Source organism: Rhinolophus ferrumequinum, chromosome 2 (genome assembly GCF_004115265.2).
Source record: "Rhinolophus ferrumequinum isolate MPI-CBG mRhiFer1 chromosome 2, mRhiFer1_v1.p, whole genome shotgun sequence".
Taxonomy (NCBI): Eukaryota; Metazoa; Chordata; class Mammalia; order Chiroptera; family Rhinolophidae; genus Rhinolophus; species Rhinolophus ferrumequinum.
In genome coordinates, this window is record NC_046285.1 from 97,423,642 (window position 1) to 97,446,892 (window position 23,251).

General features: G+C 38.0%; 1 protein-coding gene across 1 annotated transcript; it reads right to left on the reverse strand.

Annotated features, from left to right (window-relative positions):
* Positions 1-4,977: 4,977 nt before the first annotated feature.
* LOC117031231 (keratin-associated protein 11-1) lies at positions 4,978-5,502 on the reverse strand. The gene has a single exon (XM_033121687.1). The coding sequence runs from the start codon at positions 5,500-5,502 to the stop codon at positions 4,978-4,980; it is 525 nt and encodes a 174-aa protein (XP_032977578.1).
* Between the last annotated feature and the right edge of the window lie 17,749 nt (positions 5,503-23,251).

Below are 23,251 nucleotides of genomic sequence, written 5' to 3' on the forward strand. Positions count from 1 at the left end.
GACAGAAAGAATTGTTACATTACAAAGGAATTGTATGTGTGAAGTTAGGGGAAAGAGGAGTCCAAAATGAGGACCAAATTTCAATCCTAGGTGACTTGGAAGATGGCAGCAGCATGAACCAAGAGATAAAAAATCAGTATGATGAGACGTTTTAGCAAAAGAATATTTCATTTTAGTGAAAGTCTTCTCTGCCATTATGCAATTGATGTTCCTAAGAAAACTTGCATTTAAATATTTAGTGGAGGGGAAAAGTGGTTCAGGGAACTCAACTTTCAGGCCCAAAATGATAAAGTCACTTTTATGAAGGAATTTCACTATTTTACTACTATTTTATGGTAGTAAGTTTATGGCTATGAAACCTGCACAGTTCTCAGCAAGCCCTGCCCTTAACCACACCCAGTTCTTGCTCAACAGTAATTACCTGTCTACTCTCATTACACTATATTGTCACTTTTATCGTTCATTTTCATAATAAATCACAGAACAACTTAACAAAGCAATTGCATTTGCTTATAATAGCTTTTTGCCTGTGCTAATAGGAGCTGGTTTCCTGTCATAATTGGTTTATAATCTGAAGTGTACCATACAAATTATTCCCTCTTTAACAAATGCCATTATCACCAATTTGAGTTTTGAATTTTTTTTGAATTTTATTATAAGACGTCTTTCTAAAAATGCCCATCAGGCAGTTAAATATAGGAAAGTGGGGTATATGAAAGTTGGAGCTAGAGATGCTAATTAATAAAGACCTTAGATTCATAAAACCTAACGCAAAGCCCTTCAGACATGGAGGCATTTATAAATTTCTAAGTGCAAGTTGTAGTTTCCTAAAAATCTAAAGAGACTAAGGAGATATATGCCAAGGCTAAGGTCAAGTTACAAAGGCCACTGTCTCTGAAGGCACAGTACAGTTTCAGGCATCACTGGTCTGGGTCTGTACACCACTATGTCAACCATTCATTCTTCCAACTGATTATCAGTACACTCCCTTGAGTCTTACAAATGTTATGTCTCCTGGACTCCCAGAGGTTGGTTACAATCTCAGCTTTTTTCATAGTTGTATTATATATAAGCACCATATAAGAAAATGGGTAGAAAAATCTACCATTTTCAGAGAACTTATGTGACAGAGCACCTTGGTAAGCACTTACATGGATTTGTAGGGGAAAGGCAAGCATGTGGAATCCATAAGGGGAAAACAGAGAAGAAAACATAAAAGGAGAAATTGCTCCACATAACTGAGTTATGAGCTTCATGAGGAAAGAAATCATAATGACTTTGTTTATCACCACATAACCAGCACCTAGGTAAAAGCTGGAACATTAGAAATACTCTAGCATTTGAGGAATGAATGATGGAAGGAAGGAAGGAAGGAAAAGGAAGGAGGGAGGGAGGCAGAGAGAAAAGGAAGAAATTAAAATTCAATTTTAAGTTATTTTCATCACTAGAGTATAAAGGCCATCTATGTCCTCAAAGTTTCTACAGAGTCTGTTAGACACATAAATGCCTTGTGCAAGTGGATTTTGTGCAAATCAAGGGAAGGAAGTGGTGCTAAAATGTCTGAGTCATTACAATCTGAAAAAAAAAAATAGACTATAGAATAGGAAGACGATCCATGAAATGACCTAATTCTTCTAAAGTAGAAGTTCAGAGCCAAAAAAGATTAGGAAAGAAAACCGTAAGTCATCTTCCTTCAACCTCTCCACTCTCAAATTCCTCAGAGATGCTGGGAATAGCCAGGACTCCCACCAAACAGGGAAAGGAACTAGAGAAAGCCAATTCCACTTTGCTATCAAATGACAGGATGCCTTAGCTCATACCTGAGATACACACATATTATCTCAGTTTATTTCTGAAAACAGAGGCATAAGATGCTCTCATGACCTCCATTGTAGAGATGAGCTACGATTTAGGGAGCTTAACACACCTGCAGTCAAGTGGCAGAACCAGGATTTAAACCAAAGGTCCTCATACTGCATCTCCACGGATATAGGATATTACACACAAGATGCATTTCTAGGCCCTAGACGAAGAAGAGGAAGAAATCATCATTGCCCTATGTTTTAAAGGACCATCCTCAAGACACACTTTGAAACCTTATTATTTATTATGATATCAAATAAAGAATGAAGAAAACTTGCATAGTTCAAGTACAAATAGAAGAACTCTGAAAAAGGAACCCTCACACACTATTGGTGATAATGTAAATTGGTACAGCCACTATATAAAACAGCATGGAGGTTCCACTAAAAAGTAAGAATAGAATTACCATATGACGCAGCAATCCTTTTCCCAGATATCAACCAAAAAAATCTGAAAACATTTACCCGTAAATATATATGTACTCCGATGTTCATTGCAGCATTATTCATAGTGGACAAGACATGGAAACAACTACAGTGCTCTTCCATAGATGATTGGATAAAGAAGATGGTATATAAACACAATGGAATATTACTCGGCCATAAGAAAAGATGACGTACTGCTATTTACAACAGCATAGATGGATATTGAGATTATTATGCTAAGCAAAATAAGTCACGCAGAAAAAGTCAAAAAACCATATGACTTCACTCATATGTGGAATATAAAACTGAAAGCAACTAAGGAACAAGACAAACAAACAAAGAAATAAAAACTCATAGACACAGATAACAGTTTAGTGGTTACCAGAGGGCAAGGAGGGGAGGGGAATGATAAAAGAGAGAAAAGGGGACCAAATATATGGTGATGAAAGGAGAACTGACTCTGGGTGGTGAACACACAATGAGATATATAGACGACTATTACAGAAATGTACACTTGAAACCTATATAATTTTACTAACCAATGTCACCCAATAAATTTAATTTAAAAAAGAAAAGAGCTCTAATAGCAAAATAGATGTTTCCCCAAACAGAAATCAAGGCAAGGAAATACCTTGGCAGTGGAGCCACGACAGCATCAGAAGCAGAAGTTTATTCATACCCGCCCATGAAACCTATGTTACTATATTGCTAATATAAAATATTATGTATGAGTATTAGATGATTAGCTACCTACATTAAAAGAGAGAAGAAATCTCTGTCCTTATGATTTTTTATTGAAACCCAGAAAGCTAAAGAATAAAAGAAAAACAAAATAAAATTTTTAAATAAGTTGGCAACCTCTGAAAAACTTTGAATTTTCCAAATCCTATGTGAAATGACTAAAATAAAGAACAAGCGAGAGTCATATAAACAACAGCTTTGGAGGGGCCATCTAGGGCTCCTCTAGTGATCTGCATTTTAGAATAAACCAGAGCAGTTCTGAAAGCCAGTGTATTACTCCTAAAAAAAGGGGGCATGGAACAAATGTATATTAAAATCCATGTCTTGCTTTAATGAGACATTAATGTGAGTTATACATTTCTTTGATTAGAGAGATCCTTTATTCTAAGAGTAGACTCAGCAATAGGAAAACTTGAAATTATTCCATCTGTCCGAAATTCATCGATACATTCTGCCTCTCTGAAAAGCCATTAGTGAAATAAGAAAACTTTTTTGTGCTGACTGAACAGACACAGGTGATCAGATTCTCCACAAGGCTCTAAGCGCCTCTATTATGAGAACAGGCACCATTGCCCATGACATACACACCTCCTATGTCTCCATTTCCTGTAAAAATATTCCTCTTCTGTTTCTCCTTGAACAACTCTGAAAACGAAATATAGAGATGTGTTTCTGGATACGAGAGAAGGATAAGGACAAAAGCAAACCAATTGGTGGCCAGTTCTCACTTTCTAAAAAGGGCAAAAGGAGTTAGCATGACAACTACCAGTTGAGATGGCTTCTTTTATCAGTATGTGGGGTCCAGTGGGGAACAAACACAAAATAAGACTCTAAGCATTAAAATAAAGCAACATGTTTTGCTGACTTGTTTTTTGTTGTCATTTTATTAGTTTCAGGTGTACAAAACAATGTAATAGTTAGATATTTATACCCCGCACAAAGTGATAACCCCCCTCCCCCAATCTACTACCCCTCTGACATCTGGAGACTTGTTTTTAAGTCTCTCCTGTCCAGATTGACAAAAACACAGAGCTCTAATTTACTCAGAGCATGCTGTAGCAAGAAGAACATAAAGCTGGAGCCATCCTTTTGATGCCATGAGTCTCAGGGCATGGAAACTGACTTACCTGTCCTTCCTCTTCTCCCTTCATTCTATCTGATCATGGAGGGATCTCCTGAAAAACTTTCTACTGCATTCCTCTAAGGAAGTAAGTCTCTGAACCTCTAAATGACTCCACGGCTCCCTTCACTGTGCAATTCCCCAAACTGCCTGGTTTCCCAGGTAACTTTTCTTTTTCCTACATGGAAATGGTTCTGTGAGCCCATGTGAATTGGAAAAATATAAGGATGAGTCACTCTACCTCACTACATGCCCAAAGACTCTCTATCAAAGACGAATATAAGATCCTCCCTTGCTTCTCCTGATACATAATGACTGAACCCAGATACTATTCTCGGAAAAGAAAACCAGGCCTTGATCAGCAAAGGATGATTGATAGACAATAAAAACCCTCACAAATAAAGAACTCTATTGAGACACGTGTTTGCCATGCCAAGTAATGCAGGTTTATTGAAAAGTACAGAGTGAGACAAGTTCCCTTTTCCAGAGGTCCCCCCCACCAAAAAAAAAATCAGAAGCCAGGAGACACAGCAGCAAGGTCAAAACAGGTCAAAACCACCAGAGACTATGGCGTGGGTGGTAAAGTTTCTGGAAATATCCAGAGGCATATATGCCACCAGTGATCAACACTTAAAATAAGCTTGGTGTTGGCCAGAAAAATCACAGATTGCCAAAGGCAGCTTATTCAGGGCTAGTAGCCAGCAATCAGGCAGTTGGAATAGGGGTCAGCGATAAAGAGTTATTCAAGGACAGGCAGCGCACTGGAAGATCCTGGAAACACAGCTGGCAGGTCATGAAGTCTTGATTCGCTCACTGGCTCCTACACACTTAGCAAGTTCTTCGGCAGCTGGATATGCCAGGCCGCTGGTAGGTCCTGGAGACACCACAGGTGGGCTGGCAGATGGTGGAGACACCTCCCACTGGTTGGCACACAGTGGAGACTCCTCCCACTGGTTGGCACACAGTGGAGACTCCTCCCACTGGTTGGCACACAGTAGAGATGCCGCCCAGGGGCTGAGAGCCACTGGAGACAAAGGTGAGTGGCCGGCTGCAGGGAGTTGAGCAGGGATTGGAGACACAGGTGGTCTGTCGCGAGTAAGTCATCGGTCCAGGACCAGAGATACAAGAAGTTTGCGGGTAGCAGGTTGGCTGGCACACAGAAGGCTCATAGCAGGTCTCCTGACCACAGTGTTCCAGGAGCCAGGAGCCAGTTTGGAAGGAACTAGGCAAACAGATGCCACTCAAGCAGTCGACTTCCTGAGTAGAAGCTGTGGCAGCTGGAGCCACGGGAATGGTGCAGGGTCCTCCAATAGGCCTGGCCGAGAAGTTCCTTGTGGAGCAGTTGTAGGGCATGATGCCAGGCAGAGAGCTGCAGGGAGTTTGCTAAAGCTGGCTCCTGAACTGTGACTGTCACTTCAGGCTCCTGAGATTTTATATATCCTTGCTGGTGGGTGGGGCTCCCACTCCGGTGTGTTTGGCTTCTTTGGCTCAGGCCAGCCTGCCTCAGAACACCTTGTGAATCTCCAAGTTAATTGTCTCTTGAGAAGCCTTCATCCTCATAAAGAAAGTTTAGTAGTTTGGCAGTTAAATCATAAGGCTTCTGTACTGTGCTTAGTCCCAGGATGAAGGTTGGTGGACAGCTTCAAAGCTATTGGTCATCGCAGCCCACACTTTGACCCTTATTCATCTTGCGTGGATACAATGAGTGTTGACCTGACAGTAACACCAAAAATACCAGCACCTTACCATCACACACTCTCCCTTCTGAGCAAACCACACTCTGTTTGGTTTGTTGTTGGCACTTAATATGTTTTAAGTATAACTTAATCAGTCATTCTTCCACAGTTAACGGGGCTTCTAATGGACAAGGAACCTCCCTGAATATGCTCCAAGAAGACAATGACAACAGCTGTCAGGAAAAAGGCACAAAGACTTATACACAGAGTAAGAGCTGGCCCAGAAAATTAATCAAGTGACCAAAGCATGATGCCAGCAGGAAGGTTAGAGGGCAGTGGGCCTCACCCTTCTGTTCAAGCACCAAAGCAAATTAGAAGCTAATTAAGTTGGACTACATGTGCAGCCAAGTCTCTTTCTAAGTAAACTGGACAAGCTTTAGTCCTAAAAGTTTTAATCTAATGACAATCGATAAGTGACTCATAAGACTCAATATGCCAGAGGAACAGGTTTAGCAAATTTTAAAATTATTATAATGTTAATTTAAAAGGTTACAGTGTCTTTCTCCCAAGATGCCCAATATATTCAAAGGATATTTGTTTTCACACAAATACCTATAGATAGGATGCATTTTAATCATGGACAAATCAAACGCTCTTGAAGGTCATTGTCTCCATCAGGGGATCAAGGCAGAATGGAGTGAACAGAGTGCTGTAATATTTAATAATTGTTTTTGTTCTTGGGGAAAACAGATAAGGATATCATTCTCCTTTATTCCATCTCACCACAATATAGTCAATTCTGAACATCAAAATGACTGATCCTTTTTGTCCACCTGTACACGATAATTTCAACTCTGGCAAAATGAGTCACTTCAACATCACTTAAGTGGCCAGTGATATTTCTACATCAAAATCACTGTAAGATCTGACTCATTTCGTCAACTGCCTTAGGTGGGGTAGAAGAGACAGACAATAACAAACTTCCATCCATTTGAGGACTGTAGGTAGACCACATTCTAAATATCCACAAAGCAAACAGGTTTTACTTCAGAATTCATCAGAAGTCCCTTTGCAAAATGCTTCATTCATCTCTATTTGTTCCACTGACGTCACATTGGGAGCTCCCTGAGTCTCTAATTGGAAGCTAATAACACACCCAAACAAGATGATGCTATGCTGTGAGCTGTATTAGAGTTCCCAGAGATCAGACTGTCTCTCCCGTGGTGACTCGTGGCGTGTTCGCAGGTAGAGGGAAAAATTAACAAGCTGACTACTTTCCACAATGTTGTAACTATGCTCTTCCCACCATGAGAAACATTGGTGCTTAAAGGTCAGATTCCCCTGCTACAGGGGTGGCTTGCTTGTTTTAAAGTGGAGGTGTAGTTTACAGGCTTCTGTCGGCCATGCACTCATAGACTGCTATGGAAAACTAGTTAATCTTGCAGATTAATCAAGTGACCAAAGTGACAAAATGAAGTCAGTACTATAGTCATACAGTAGTTTTCAGTACCCATTGCCACATTTCTGGAATGGTGGAGATTTTTATAAATCAGTACTCTGTCTCGATTCCTCTTTTCCACCAGATGTCAAAAATTACAAATGAAAGGAACTTAGCAAACCTCTTCCATCAGCTTCAGGAGAAAAGGAAATGAACATTTTTTTTGAGCACGTGATTCTCTTCTAGGCACTAAGTTAGAGGCTTACATACACCATTGCACTGAATGCTTCCAGCAACTCAATGGGGTAGGTTATCATGTCACAAGAAGCAGCTGTAGTTCGAGGAGGTTGAAAGGCTTACCACAGTCACGGTAGTCTGTATTTGACCAAGCTGAAATTCAAATAAAGCCATGAGCTGTCAAGCTGCCTTGGGGATATTTATACCTGAGGAGATGCCTTCTTTAAAGTTAGAGCAAAAAATTATTTTAAAAAAAAATCAATCAATTGATATGCCATTGATGATACTAAAAAGGATGTATTCTTTATTTCTCTCCTTGTTTCATCAATCGATTAACAGCAAAAAAAAAAAAATTATATTTTAAAATAGTAAGTTACAAGTACTGCTGTCCTTACACTTCATATGTTTTTTCATTCTATAGACGTTGGAAAATTGTTACTTCATTAGAATAAAATGCAAAGCAGGAAAAGAAAGAAAGCCTTCAACAGCTTGAAGCTACAATTTGAAATTGCAATTATTTCTCATGATAATGCATACAACTAATTGTTAGAGAACAGCAGAGAAGTGAACTGATTTTTCAGGTCTAGGTGGCGAGTCCTTTTCAAAAACCAAGATCACAAATTCTGAGATCACATTAAGATGATATTTCATAAATAGTGCTCTTCTAGTCATAAAGGAAGCAAAACAAATAGATTTCTTTACATAATTAGATCTACTCAACAGGTGGCTTTCTATTTAACACCTGCAAAATGGCAGGCTCTCTGGAAAACACATGAAACTAGTGTCTTACACTATTTATCGCAGAGTTAGGAAAGCTACTTAATATTCTGGTGCATTCAATTTTCAGACGCAAGCATTAGACTGCATTTGGATTCACTAAGTGACAAAAGTGAAGAAACTTGCAGTGACAACTACATGAAGCTTGAAGAATCTCTACACAGTTCTAATTCTACAATGTTGTTAAATGAAATCAATAAATCATCCTTTCATTGGAATGTAAGAAAAAATTACATGGCCAGCAGCTATCATTACGTAGTTCAATGGAACATGAAACTCCAGCTAAGCGAAAGGCTTTTAAAGATTATTCTCATGTCTGCAGAGTGTGAAGTTAGGGGAGGGTGTGATGAGAGCCGAGGAGGAGAGATTAAAGAACTACTGCCCATTATCTTCTTCACTGATGGATAATTTGCTCTCGTTTGCATAGAACAATCTACGCCTTATACAATAATTATCACAGACTGGAAATGAGCAATTCTTTCACTCAAAACTAAATCACAGCTCTTATAGACCACACATTTGAGAATAAAATGAATTCAGCATGTGTGGGGGGCTGAAGGTTTGGCATGCAGGAAGGATATTTTTCATCAGAGTTGGTAGTAATGTTGACCAAAGCCATTTCAAAAAAAAAAAAAAAAAAAAAAAAAAAAAAGCTTGGTCCCATCAAATGGAAGAATAGTGGATTTGCTGAAAAATTAATAAGTGTAAAATGAGATTTTGTCATTCTGCACTTTTTCAAGATGCTCATACCCTCGAATTGAAGCTACTCGTTATCTCTTAAGATATACAGAAGGGAATTCAAAAATGTAAGGACAGAACATAATGGTTGTTTTAAAAATTAAATACATTTGGCTGAGTTATTCTGCTTCTTTTCCAACTTCACACAGACCTCTGGGTTGAATCTCCAGAATCCTTATTAACCAAGACATTATAAACCCCCAAAGGCTGAGTGATTTGCACCACAAAACTGAACAGAAATTCATTTTCCAACCTCTTTTCAAAAAGCATCAATCATAAAACGGTTTGAATCTTTGGGGCTGGAGGGAGCTATGGCGCAGAAAGCAGAAGGTGAAAGAAGCAAGCAAAAACCAGCAAAATAGTTGCTGATTTCTGAACTTGAAAATAGCAATCACCAGCTACATGACTTGTATAAAAATAAATCCTCAGAGGATAGCGTCAAGGTTGAGAAATCCTAAATTGAACCACCATTCTCTTTCTCTTGATGCCTATTTTCAAATTCATGTAACTTTTCATGTGTACCTTCACTGGGGATCAAAATCAGGCTACTTTCAACAAAGGTGAGTGCAAGCCCAAGTTTTTTGATTGCAAACAACTCTCATGCAGGAAAGCCCACGTGTAGCTGGCATGTGCTCCAGGCCCAGGCTTTCAGGTAAGAAGAGGTGAACCCACTTGTGACCAGATATGAGCAATGTTTATGTATAATGCCTGAGAGTGAAGGCTCCATGTCACTCAAGATGTATTATCCTTCCCTGATCCAGAATTGTTCAGGGTTTACAAGGTACCCAGATAGGTGAAGGTACTAGGAGCAATGTAAGAGACAGGAGAAGAGTAAGGTTGGTCTTGTTTTACCATCACCTAGCTGACCTGGGCTTATGCCCTTCCGACACAACCTTTCCTGCTCTGATCTGCTGATCCAGAAGGTTGGGAGTGTAGCATTAGACCAGCAGCATCTCAGACGATCAGAATTGGATCCTACAGTCCTCTAGTCCAATTCGCTCATCTGACTGATGAGAAACTAAGTCCCAGAGAAAGAGGGTCTTTGCCAGGTGTGTCAGACATTCTTATACACTGATTCAAAATTGTCTCACCCCATTTCTTACTGCATTCACTTTGCACAGGCTGAACCAGCGTCATGTTGGTGCATCCAGACACTGCTCCCTTCACTTTGGGACCACTCACCTACTTCTTGTTTCCTGTCCAAGATCTGATCTCATACCTTGGCAAGGGAAGTCTATGCTAATGTACTCTACACTCATGTGTGTACCACCCAGAAGTGGGGCCATATGAGGAATGAAAACCAATAGACAAGTGGTTCCAACTTTCGTCCTCTAGGTCCTGCAGAATTGTGCACAAGTTGCTTGCAATGGTGGCCAACTTGATAACACTTTCTTGTGGTGGCTTTCCCACCTCCTCTTTTTCACACCTCCTGCACTACATTGCCTGGAATAAAATTCCCAAAAGAACTGTCTCAAACTCTGCTTTTAGGGGAACTCAGATTAAGACACTGGGTTTCACTATGGAGATTCCTCAAAAAATTAAAAACAGAACTACTACATACGACCCAACAATTCCACTTCTGGATATTTACCCGAAGAAATCTAAAACACTAATCTGAAAAGACATATGCACTCCGATGTTTACTGCAGCAATATTCACAATAGCCGATATATGGAAATAACCGAAATGCTCATCGATAGATCATTGGATAAAGAAGAGGTGGTGCATATATTCAATGGAATATTACGCTGCTATAAAAAAGAATGAACTCTTGCCATTTGTAACAACATGGATGGACCTAGAGGGTATTATGCTAAGTGAAATTAGTCAGACAGAGAAAGACAAATACCATATGATCTCATATATGAAATCTGAAGAACAAAATACACAAACAAAACAGAAACAGATTCAGATACAGACAACAAACTGATGGTCGCCAGAAGGGAGGAGGGCTGGGAGACGGGTTAAAAAGGTGAAGGGATTAAGAAGTACAAATTGGCAGTTACGAAGTAGTCAAGGCAATGTATAGTACGTAGCACAGGGAACACAGTCAATAGTATTATAATAACTGTGTATAGTGCCCGAGGGGCACTAGACTAATCGGGGGGTGGGGGAACACTTAGTACATTACATAAATATCTAACCACTCTGCTGTACACCTGAATCTAATAAAAAATATTGAATGTTAACTGTAATTGAAAATGAATGAATGAATGAATGAAGTATAAAAAATAAAGAAAGACACTGAGTTTCAAACACTTTCTATTTGCGTTAAGAAAAATAGCCAGTCCTTCTAATTCCTAGTGCAGAGCTCCTAAAGGAACAGATATGCCTCTGTTCATGAAGTCCTAGGAACAATTCTGTTCACAAACTGAACATCAAAGAAGTAATAGTTGAACTTTTAGCGCCATTTCTGAAATGGCCAAATAAGAAACTGCGAAAGTCTTTAACCACGGCTGGATTGCAGGCAGGTTTTTCCATTTCTTCCAAGTTATGTCAAGCCCACTGTTTCCTTGCCATACTTGTAGGCTAGTCCCTAAGTGTTGACACACCAAACACTAAAGGGTTGGAAGACTTTTATTGTCTGTGGTCAGTTTGATGTCATAGTTGTTTTCCAAAATGAAGGACACTTTTTTGTAAGGTGAGATGTGCACTAAACTATGGAATGCGGCACAATTTCAGGTAGGAAATGGACAAAGACTTTTTAGTTTTAATTGTCATGTATTTATTTTTCGATGTATTTGAGAAACATGGCTAGAGTATCCAAACCACACTTTCATAGATATCATGACATAGAATGAGGACTTTTTGTTTAGAGAGTTACTATAAATAAAAATATGAGATGAATAATAATGAGCTCAATATGAAAACATGGCAAAAATTGACAGTAAAAATCATGGTCCTGGATTAACAAATATTTAAAAGGTTTAATAAGATGCTTTCATAGATACTTAAATAAAAATATTTTAAGTGGTTTAATGAATTTATTTTTTAATTTAACTCATGTTAGTTCAGAGAATGTGACCACTTAACAATATCTACTCACACATATAAATACACTCCCCAAACCAGATCCCCTCTTCTGCTTACCAATTATTTTGTAAGAAATTACCCCAAAACTTCGTGGTTAAGACCACCATTTAGTATGCTTCCGGATTCTGTGGCTTGGGCATCTAGGCAATGCACAGCAAAGCTGGATTGTCTTGGTAGGAAGCAGAAGGGCCGTGGGAAAGCTGGAGGCTGTGATTGTCTGAAAGCTCACTCTCTCGTGTATATGGCAGTTCATGCTTGCTGTGAGCGGGGATACCCACACATGGCCTCTTTGTGTGGCCAGGACTTCTCCCACACAGTGGCTGATTTCCAGAGTGGGAATCCCAAAAAAGAGATAGGCAGAAGCTATCGTGCTTTTTTCTGACCTAGGCACCAAAGCCGTGCAACATCCCTTTTGCCACACTCTATGTATCAGGCTTCACAACGGCCCACGTCTGAGGAAAGGTGAAATAGACTCCACTTGCTAGTGGGGAAGTGGCAAAATTCTGGATGAGCATACGAGACTGAAAATAATATTTGGGCCATGAAGTTAAAATTACTCGATTCCCTAAGTTTCCAGGATACTGTAACTGGAAATCCCTAAGATGGACTTAGTTTGCTCTCAGAAAATCTGAATTTTATTTTCTGTATTATTAGAAATATTCAGCATAGATAGATAGTTAATGATGCCCTGCGAAACCTCTGTGAAGGAGATTCTTACAAGAATTATTACCAATACAATCACCTCAAGCGCTCCCGGTAAGTCCCCAATTTGACAAGTCTTTGAGTTGGGATTTCAGCCACTTGCCTAGGCCTATGACCCAAATGCAATGAAACTGGCTAAAAACCATTCTCAGTATTTTCTAATAGCTTCAGCCACTCACAAGTAACCTTTGCTTCTGGTTTTATTTCTCATTAAACACTATGACATCCCAGAGTCTGTAGAGAACTTGTGTGTCCAGCGCCTCCTACAACAGATGAAGTAGGGAGGCATACAGAAGCCCCAGGAGTTATTTGAAACTGTGGGAACTCTACCAGTCTAGAAGGGTCAGCTCTTTGAAGACTATGCAGTCTCATATTTTACATGCAATGTTTTTGCAATTTGTTGTGAATTGAAAATTATGCAGGTGGAATTAATAGTGGAAGAATATCCAATGCCGGTAGAAATGCTGAGATAGTGACTTGTTCCCCACTGTTAGACTGCCTTCCATTTTCTGCACCAATTTTATATTCTAACACTTGGCTTCCTCAGGATGTCTCTTACTGTTACTGAATTCCCATTATTTAGGGTAAGGGTGAAATTGAGCACAAACATCGTTGATGTTTTAAGATAGTGTGTCTTTTCCTGCATGCAACTTAGCCACAGGTAAAGAAGGTCACAACTCAAGATAAAGGTCAGTATTCTTAGACTAATCATAAAACATTGCTCAGTCCTTGCTTTTCTGACCATAGTTATCTGTGATGTTGAACTCTGAAGTGACCCTTGAGCCAGCAGTTGCTTTTGCTAAATAACAAAAGAACTAAACGTTGATAAGATGAACCAACAGGGAAAGAATCAGCTGGGCCTGATTCAACTTCATCTTTCACTCCATCCCTTAGCTTCAGTATCCTTTTGTCCCCTCTTTATATCAACACAGCCACTAACTTTTCTCTCTTTGCCCAGAAACCCACTGTGCACTCCACAGTAAAAATGACTTTGGGCTCTGATGCTTTCAGATTTAGATATTATTCTAAGAGGCACAAAACTAGCAAATGTGTTGAAAAAGTTGGGTGCAAGAGAAAAAAACACAACTATAACTAGAAGGAGATAAAAGGAATGATTAATTTGCAATATGGGGGATTAAATTATGTATTATATGTTACATAATTTAAGAATAAGAGGAGTTATAAATTTAATGTCGTCCCAGAAATGGGAATTATTAGGTTGGTGCAAAAGTAATTGCAGTTTAAAATGTTAAAAATAATTGCAAAAACCGCAATTGCTTTTGCACCCACCTAATATAATTCAGAAGATGGGCATGATAGTAGAAGTTAATGAAACTCCATCTAAAATGAAAGAGATAAAATGTGTAGACATATTGAGAAATAATCAACTTTTGAAAAGATGGCTTCTAAATGGTTTTGCTTTTTTTTTTTTTCAGACTATATTGTCTTCCATAATTCAACACCCAGGAGAAATGAAAATTATCATTAGAGAACCTGCAACCCAACTAATGGAAACATGTCAAAGGTAATGTAGTCATTGCAGAAGGGTAGAGACCTGCAGGACATCTGGTCAGTCAGATAGATGTTCTCACTGTCCACTAGGCAAATACATCTTTCTCAGACATAATCAATATAACATTCAGATCACCCAACTGTTGAATGAGACTCTTGAAGTACAATTCTTTTATTAACTTGGTTTTCTGATTGGCCCAGCCTCCTAGAAATAGAATGCACTAAGATCCAACACAAATAAGCTAATCTGATTTCAATGTGAATAAATTTCCACTCTAGTTTATACATTGGTCTCTTTCAAGTGGGGCTAACTTGACTCAGTCCTTGAGAGTCTGCGAACCGTGAGGGAACTGACAGGCTTAAGGAGGCAAAACTAAGGAGCAGACTCTGGTCCTCTGGTGGCTTGAATCAAAGTGCAGACAGACACAGGCCCAGTCTACCTCCCTAGATGACAATCATTTCACCTGAAACAGACAGTGGTACGCATTTCAGTAACACACCATTTTCTAGTATTATCTAATGAAGTCCTCCTTCTCCGAGTATTTTAGCAAATAGAATTCTCTCTTAAGTACGACCCTGTAAGTGTAGCTGAGGTTAGACTGACTAAATGACCTTTATGTAAAGTGGCTTCCAGTTTTTTTAATTGATCGTTGTTGCACACCTAAATATTATGATGTATCAATTGTAATTATTTTTTTACATCTCCCACTGTAGTTTCTACATACCTGCATAGCTTAAATATCTTCCTCTTTAGTTAACTACATCACATATCAGAAGCCACCAAAAATTACCTTTCTAGGAGTCCTGCAACCTTCCATTTATATACAAATTTAAATGCTAAATTCAAAGGTCAATTTACCAAAAAAATTGTATGCCATGATGAGCTGCCACAAAAAAAAATGTACTGCAATTTCAGGTTCGTTTAAGCTAATGCACAATTTAAATAATTCATCAGAAAAATTATTGTTCATTGCAAAACAGTTCTTCAAATGGATCTCCATTTATCTCACTCAATCATTAATTCTTCACTCTTCTTACGGCATCAAATTTAGGGCTCATGTCATGAGTTCCACAAGTGCTTTCCCTGACTTTCCCGCTGACTCATTGCCTTATCTTAGGCTGCTCACTGAAACTCCCTGGGCCTGTTTCATGATCACCCGTAAAACAGCGTTAATGGGATCCACTCCCCAGGTTGCTGCAAGAACTGAGTTATGGTTTGCAGAAGGCTTTGTGATTCACACATAAAAAGCACTACAAGGAAGCAAACTGTCACTGAGTGTTATAAACAGTTTTCATCCCAACTATCTTAAAGTAAGGAGAGATGAAGTGACTAAGCTTCCAAGAGACATTAAGTTCCAGAGAATTTTCAAAACTAAAAGTGGGCAATTGCTGATTCAAGGTTGTTGTTTTTTTTCAAGGAATCAGAAATGTCATTCACAGATAAGTACAGGGAGAAGCAAAACTGAGGGGGACATAAAGTAAACGTTTGGCTCTGGGATGTCAGTAAGAGAATTTGCCACTTTCCAATAACTCACTGGAATCCAGCCCAAGAGAATTATAGATAAAGAAAAAAAATCTTGCTATAGTCTTTAGCCACCTACCGAAATCTGATGTTGGCTTTACACTTCCTAAAATTGGAGCAATGATTTTCATGTCTTAAGGGTAAGTAAATTAAGAGTTAACACTGTTAGGTTGTTCTGTTTATACAGAGGACATTAAAACTGACAAAGTAAATTCTAAATTGTACAAAGTGATGGTAAGGCATCTATCCTACACTTCAAATTTCTTACAAACGTCTTAGGAGGAGGCTATGGGAATGACAGTAGTCATAGCATAACCAGTTACAATGTTTGACACCAACTAATAATTCCATTTAGCTGTATTGTACTTATTTTCGCCTTTAAATTATAACTGCACAAGGAAGGAGTAAATTTTTCCTATTATCGTTTGGTGGATTTCCATCTTAAAAAGCCTTCTGAGCACTCTTGGCACTGAAGATATCATAATAACAGTTAAAATGATTAACATTCACCCTCTTCCAATTAACAGAGTGCCTTAACTTCAGTGATCCGTCTAGCGGTGAAAGTCAATGTCATGGCTATAACTGTCACAATGGGACTAGAAGTTAGCGACAAGATTTTAAAGAAAGAAAAATGTCTTTTCAAAAGCAACCACTATAATTACCAAAAAAGAAGCAGAAATTCAAAACATTTAAAGCGAGCGTGGCCGAGACTCAGGATGACCAAGGGACTTCTGGAGAAAGACTGAAAATTCCCGTTTCTCTACAGCCTTACCAGATTTCCATCATAGAAAACCCAATTACCCAGGTAATTTGTATAATTTAAATTAAGCAAGTCAAAACCATTATCTCATAGTTTATAAATTATCTCATAGTTTTCTGGGAAGATTATGTTTGAAAATTAGGCTGTATGACTTGAACAAAGCATTACCCTCCCTAAGCCTCTTTCCTTATCTGTGACTGGAAATGATAACAGGACTACTATCTAGAGTTTGCGTGAGGGTTAAATAATATAATACCTGGGATGTGTAGGTACTCAATAAATAATTGTTCCCTACCTCCTTTTCTCTTTAAGTCAAGATTTTGTAGAGGTCTGATCTTTCCCAAATAAATATTTTAACTTATTTAAATTTACAGTCGATTTTTAATGGCAAAGAACTTTTTAGCTATATGTATATAGCGTGCAATTAATGAAATATAGAACCCAACTAACTTGAAATACTTAAGAGTTACAGTTTTGTACTTTTAGATCAGGCAGAGAGCTCAAGATTCCAACACAAATTCTCAAATTCTGTACTAGCTATGATTAAAGTGCATTCGATTTCTTGATAATTTTTATAGCTGTGACCAAGAACAGGTCACTTGGTTGTCAGTAGTCACCATGATGACAAGGGTAACTTACAATTCTAAAAGAGGATTACTGAAGTGGTAAATAATACTTGACTTGGAGATTTTCAAACTTGTCTGAAGTAATTCTAATGACAGTGCAGAACAAACAAATGTCCCTAGGAAATATTGGTAGGGAGCATTAGGGGGTAGTCTAAAGCAGCCCACAGCCAAAGCAAACCCCTTTTTTAAAGTCTCCTGTTTGGTCTTAATATAGAGGCAAAACCATTATTGTCCTACTAGCCAGCCCCCTGTTCTTAAAGAACTACCTTGTTTAGGAAACCGCTTTGGTAAGCTCCTGGGGGGAGAAGATGAGATGCTCAGAGCACCACTGTCAGCAGAAGCCAAGGCAACAGACTGCTAAACTACTCTGCCACCAGCACAAGAGAAATGGCTGGGACCAAAGGGAGAAAGTATGGAGAAAAAGGACAGAGAGGTCCCAGATAGCGCAGATGGGAAAGAAAGAAATGAGCCAATCCAGTATTGGAAGGCTGAGGCATTTCACTGAAAAAGGTCACAAAAATTCCTCCAAAGGTGGTGATGTGAAGGATATGTCAAGGAGTATCTGTTTTCCAATTTGAAATTGTCCAAGTTGTTGCTATATAAAGTCCTCCTCTACTCACTTCCTCCTCCCCCTTGATATCCATCAATGCTTCACAATGTGTGTGTGTGTGTGTGTGTGTGTGTGTGTGTGTGTGTGGAGAAGAACCTGATTTTCACATTTGGTCAACTCAATGTTGACAAAATTCGCGTGCATCTGATAGATTCCCAAAACAATTCCTGGAAATAGGAACCCAGAGTCAGGGTTGATGTAAGTTTATAAGCCTAATAAATATAGTACGATCTTCTAAATAACTTTGGACTTCCACATGGTTAAAATGAACTGATCATAGCTTGATACCAAGCAGCTGTTTGAATTTCTAATGATTCAATCACCAAAGAAGCTAAGTTGTTTGTTTGTGCATTTGTGTGTTTGTAATGTTCATCAATTTGTTTGGTGAATTGTCTGCTTGCAAATATGCCTAATTTTCTATTAAGGCATTTATTTATTTTTATTTACTTGTTAAACATATGAGCACTTTGACAGAGGTTCGCAAATTTTTTTCCCTCTTTGGCTCTTATATTTTAACTTGAATCATTGTATTATTGACATACATTTATGAATTATTTTTCTACCTTTGTTATTATGTTTAAACAGATCTTCCTCACTCCAAAATGTTCATCCATTTGTTTTTTACTAGTTTTGTAATAAGTTTATTTTTACATGTAACTCTGTAATTTTTTGGAATTTAATTTGCCAGAAATTTATTAGAATGTTGAGGTTTTTGAAAATGAGGGTTTTTTGGCTTTTTTTTTTTTTTTTGGACTTTCATAATCTAATTTGGTTAATACTAGTTTGTAAGATAATGTCAGCTATTTGTGTGCCACCAGAGAGTTCAGCGGGCAACAACACACCGATCTTTGTCGTTTTCTGTCCCTAACAGAGTAACAGAACTTACCAACTCAGTGTTCTGGGCCCGAAACATTTTCAGAAAGTAGTTTTTGACAAATATTTTCAATATCTACCTTGATTATTTGTTCATAAGCTCAGACTTTTCATTTTTTCTTCTTATTAAATCCCTTTTTATAATGTATATTCCCTTCTAGTCATTCATTTTTTTTTGAGATTTTAAAATTATTTAGGGTAGTTATAAATAATATTTACTTATAATTTTTAATCTCTCAGTATTTGTCATTCCCTTTTTATTTAGGCATTAATTATTTTATTTTTGTGTTTTCTAGCTTCATTAATTTTTACAATCTCCATAATTTTTCTGTTCTCCTTTGTAAGTTATATTTTGTTATTCTTTAACTTTTAATTATATACTCTTTGTTAGAGGAAAAGTAGCTCAATATATATCTCATAAATCATCTGAGTTTATTATATTATTCAGATATGTCTTTGGTGTTTGTTTCCTACTTTGTATGTCAAATACTGAGAAAAGCATATTAACGTCTTCCACTTGTATTATATTTTAAAATTGTTCTTGAATTTCTAGCAGTTTGTTTTTTTATACAGTTTGGCATTGGCATATTTTTAGTTTGGGGAATAAAATTTTATTACACTTCAAAAAAGAACTATAGACTTTCTTTGTTATATTTACTATTTCATAGTAAATCCTAATTGTTTAATAGTATGACTATATAACTCCAGTTGTTTTGTCTGTTTTTATTTACGTAGATTTCCATACCTTTCTACTCTTAACCCTTCTGAATTGTTTCATTTTATGCCCATGATAAGAGTTTCAAACTCAGATATTGTTTCTGACCCAATCAAAGTATTTACCTTTTAATGAAGGTTAAGGTGTCATATATTTTCCATGTATTTGGATTTACTCTGTCTCCTAGCTAGCTCCCTTTTAAACCTCAGGCTCCTGTTTTATTATCTCATGCTTCTGCTTCTGCTCTATGTTTTCTAGAGTTTTATTGAAAGCAGAAAGAGCTTATCATAAATTTGTTCTCTTTCCTATGGAAATCATTTATTTTAGGAAAAGAACTTCTGTATTTTCTCCTTTCAGGCCACGAAACACTCTCTTTAGTACCACACTAAGCTGTTCTGTTGCAGTGCATCCTTATTTAATGAGAATGGCTTATGCTATTTGGATCCCTGTCGCTGACTTTTATATTTTTCTTAATTTTTTCTTTGCAGATCTTAAGCAGCAAGGTTAGTTTCTATAAATTACTCATGTAGCTGGCTGTTTCAGAAGCTGAGGAAATGGAGAAGAAGGAACTCTTTCTGGTGATCCACTCTGCTAAGGATCAGTTTTTGGCCTTTTCTTCTTTTGGGTTCATCCATAAAGCCAGGGTCATGGAAACCGTTGCCCAATCTTATTTCCCAAGCTGCTGCTTACCGCATCAAATAGAAAAGTAAATGCATCTAGGAAAAAACATCTCACCTCACTGGTAGCTTTTTGCTTGATGTGTCTTGCATGAACTCTAAAGTCTCCTAATACTGTGATTTCATCTGCTACAGATCCATGTCCACAAACAAGGCATCAAGTGGACATATGTGACTTTCTCTGAGATCCGCCATTGCCTCTAGGGCTCACACTCCAAATTAGTCACTAGTGGAACATTTCTGAAAGCACCAGTCAGCCCCTATCCTCTTTGCCTTGCTTCATGGTGGAAAAATATGCATTGATTATAAAAGAAGTTATTCAGTGCTCCCAACTTTTAGCATCTCCTTTCCATTATTTCCAGTGGTGATGTCTGCTTTCTGACATTTTTATATTTCTTCAGTTATTTCTAAGAGGATTCAAGATAGCAGTGGTGTGTTGTACAAAGTATCACAGTCACCGTTATCTGAAGGTCATAATATAAATAGTTTTAAACCAACTAATGAGCTAGAAATTTCAAAATTGTTCAAGTGGGTCAGCTTTGAAGAAAGAAAAGCAGTGAGAGAGAGGTAGAGAGAACACCTTGAACCGTTTCACTCTGGTCCAGTCTCAAATACCACATCTCTCATTTTGGTGAGCCATCTTATTCAGTCTGCTTTTGGCTCAGTTTTTGGGTAAGTCACCTCAAAACCAGCTGCAAAATGGCCCAGCTGCAGCAGAGAATGATGAAACTTTCCAGAACTTGCAAAATAAGATGATTTGTGAGCATAATCACCCAAACAATATTTCTCAATTTTATTTGCAGTTTTTGCTTTTCCTTTTTCCCTGATAACTTTAACTTAGATAAGTACATAGAGCTTTAGAGTGCTAAAACAGAAAAAAAATAAGATAGGTATTACTAGTAAATAAGAATCCACTTACAGAAACGCATTTGCACTGTGTCCCATATTGCACTGTAAAAACATCAAGATAGAAATAAAGTCAGAAATCTTAAAATGTAGTATGTAGTACATGGTTCCCCATAATCTGCTAAACCAGTTCAAATGATTATTTAGCAACTAGAAAGACATGATGGACACATTTCAAATGCTCCCTAGGGTGATAAATATTTCCTGATGGTTCTCTTTTCCCATTAAGCAAAGATGTATCTGACCAGCCAATGAATAGAGCATGTGGAACACAAAGGAAGAATGGCCACTTTGAACTTTTATGTACCCCTGGGCTGGTGAGGGAATCTACAACAGAACAGAAGGAACTGCTACCACCAAGCAACATCTTTTTTGAGGAGTCCTCACTCACCTGACTCTACACCCACTGTCCCCAAACCCAGGACTAAGCTACAGTTGAAAGGAGCAATGCAAACTCATCTGCTTTACATTTCCTGTACTTATAAGTGCTTAAGTTTCAAATGTGTTGAAGGTCCCTAATCACCAGCTCTAACCTGGAAGAAGCAAAACAAACAAGTATGGGAAGTGCTACATCAATTTACCCAAAAATCTAGATGTTGACATTACCACCTTCTATCAGTTATCTATAATAATGGTATGTAAGAAACACCCCCAAACCCAGTGGCTTACAATAATAAGCATCCATTTTGCTTGGGAGTTTGCATGTTGTTGATTCAGGCTGGCCTCAACTGCGCTTACTCTTGGGATAGATGTCTGTTTGCTGACCTAGGGTGGCCTCAGCTGGGATGTCGGGAACAGCTTGGCTCTCTTCCATATGTCTCATCCTACAGCAGGCCAGCCATGAGTCTTCTCACAGCAATCACAGAGAAATGAGAGAATGAGAAAAAATACCTCAACACTTGTTCAGACCTCTGCTTGGGGGTCTGCTAGAATGCCATTGTCCAAGGCAAGTCACATGGTGACCCCAGAGTCAAGCGGTGGGTTAGAATATGCACCCCAGAGGGCACTGCAGAGTTACAAGGCAAAGGGGGTGGGACAGGGAGGAATATAGAATGGGGTACATTAATGTGATCAATCTATTCTATATCTTTAATGCCAGTTTTTCCACTGCTTAAGCCACGGTGATCCTGAGTAGGCTGGTTACTGGCCTGCAAATCTGTCTTATGGCCTGCAAATCTAGAATCACTCACTCAAATGAGAGTATCTAGTCAACAAACCCCAAAACTGTTGAAATTGAGTCAATGAATAATTATGATTATAAGTACATGAAAGTTAATCACTAATAGGTCAACAAAATTAGCTGATATCCCAATAACACATGAGACTATGTGGCAAATCCATCTTTGTTCCAATCTGATACAATGCGAGGTTATCCTCTAACAAAACAGCAGGTCCTGGAGAATGGTTGGAGTAAAATCGTGATTGTGCTTTAAGGCAGACATAAGCAAGTCATACACAGGAAATAAAACAAGTTTCCCTGAAATGACAATGTAAAAGCAATCCTTAGAAATGCAGCACAAAGGTCATCTGTATCCTAAATAATGACATGCGAAAATGAATTGGAAATCAAATATATATTTCCTCAAAATAATGATTAGAACTATGTCACCTATTCATTTCAGGCTAAGTGGAGTAAGGATTTTCATGGTTAGATCTGCACAGAGTGCTTTGAAACAAATTCTGTCCCTACCTTCAAAATGCTTGATGTTTGAAGCAAACGTTTAATCTGTAAGTGCTTAGTTGTTGCATGGATTTGTTTGGGATCAAGCTTTGTCTCTATAAATTTGAATATGACTCTAATTTCTCAGGTTAAATAAATTTTTGAGTTACAATTTAGAGTAAATTTTCCACTTCCATCTGCTGAGATAGAAATCCCCAATTTCTTGGGATGGTATCAATGTTTCCTTACTAGGAAATAATGGAATAAATCATTCTTATGCTAATTTTCTTGTAATAAATTCAGTGATAACCTTTCTTGATTATTGGAACAATTCATTATCTAATCAGCTGATTTGGACGTTTGGTCAAATGAAATTCTAGCTGGTAGGGCCACAACACATAGAGATAGTTAAATGAAAATTTTGCATATATTCTAACAGTTCCTGACTATGATAAAAACAGCAAACTCATGGTAATGGTAGCTACTTCCTTTATTCAAAAGGACTTTGACTAAAACAATTCTTCTATCAAGGCAGAAAAATTACACCCCATTCCTGGCCAATTCTTTTCTGGCTGGTTATCTGTGAAGTTTCTCCTTTCTTTCTTGATTCCACTTTGTTTTTATCTCAAAGCCAGAATAG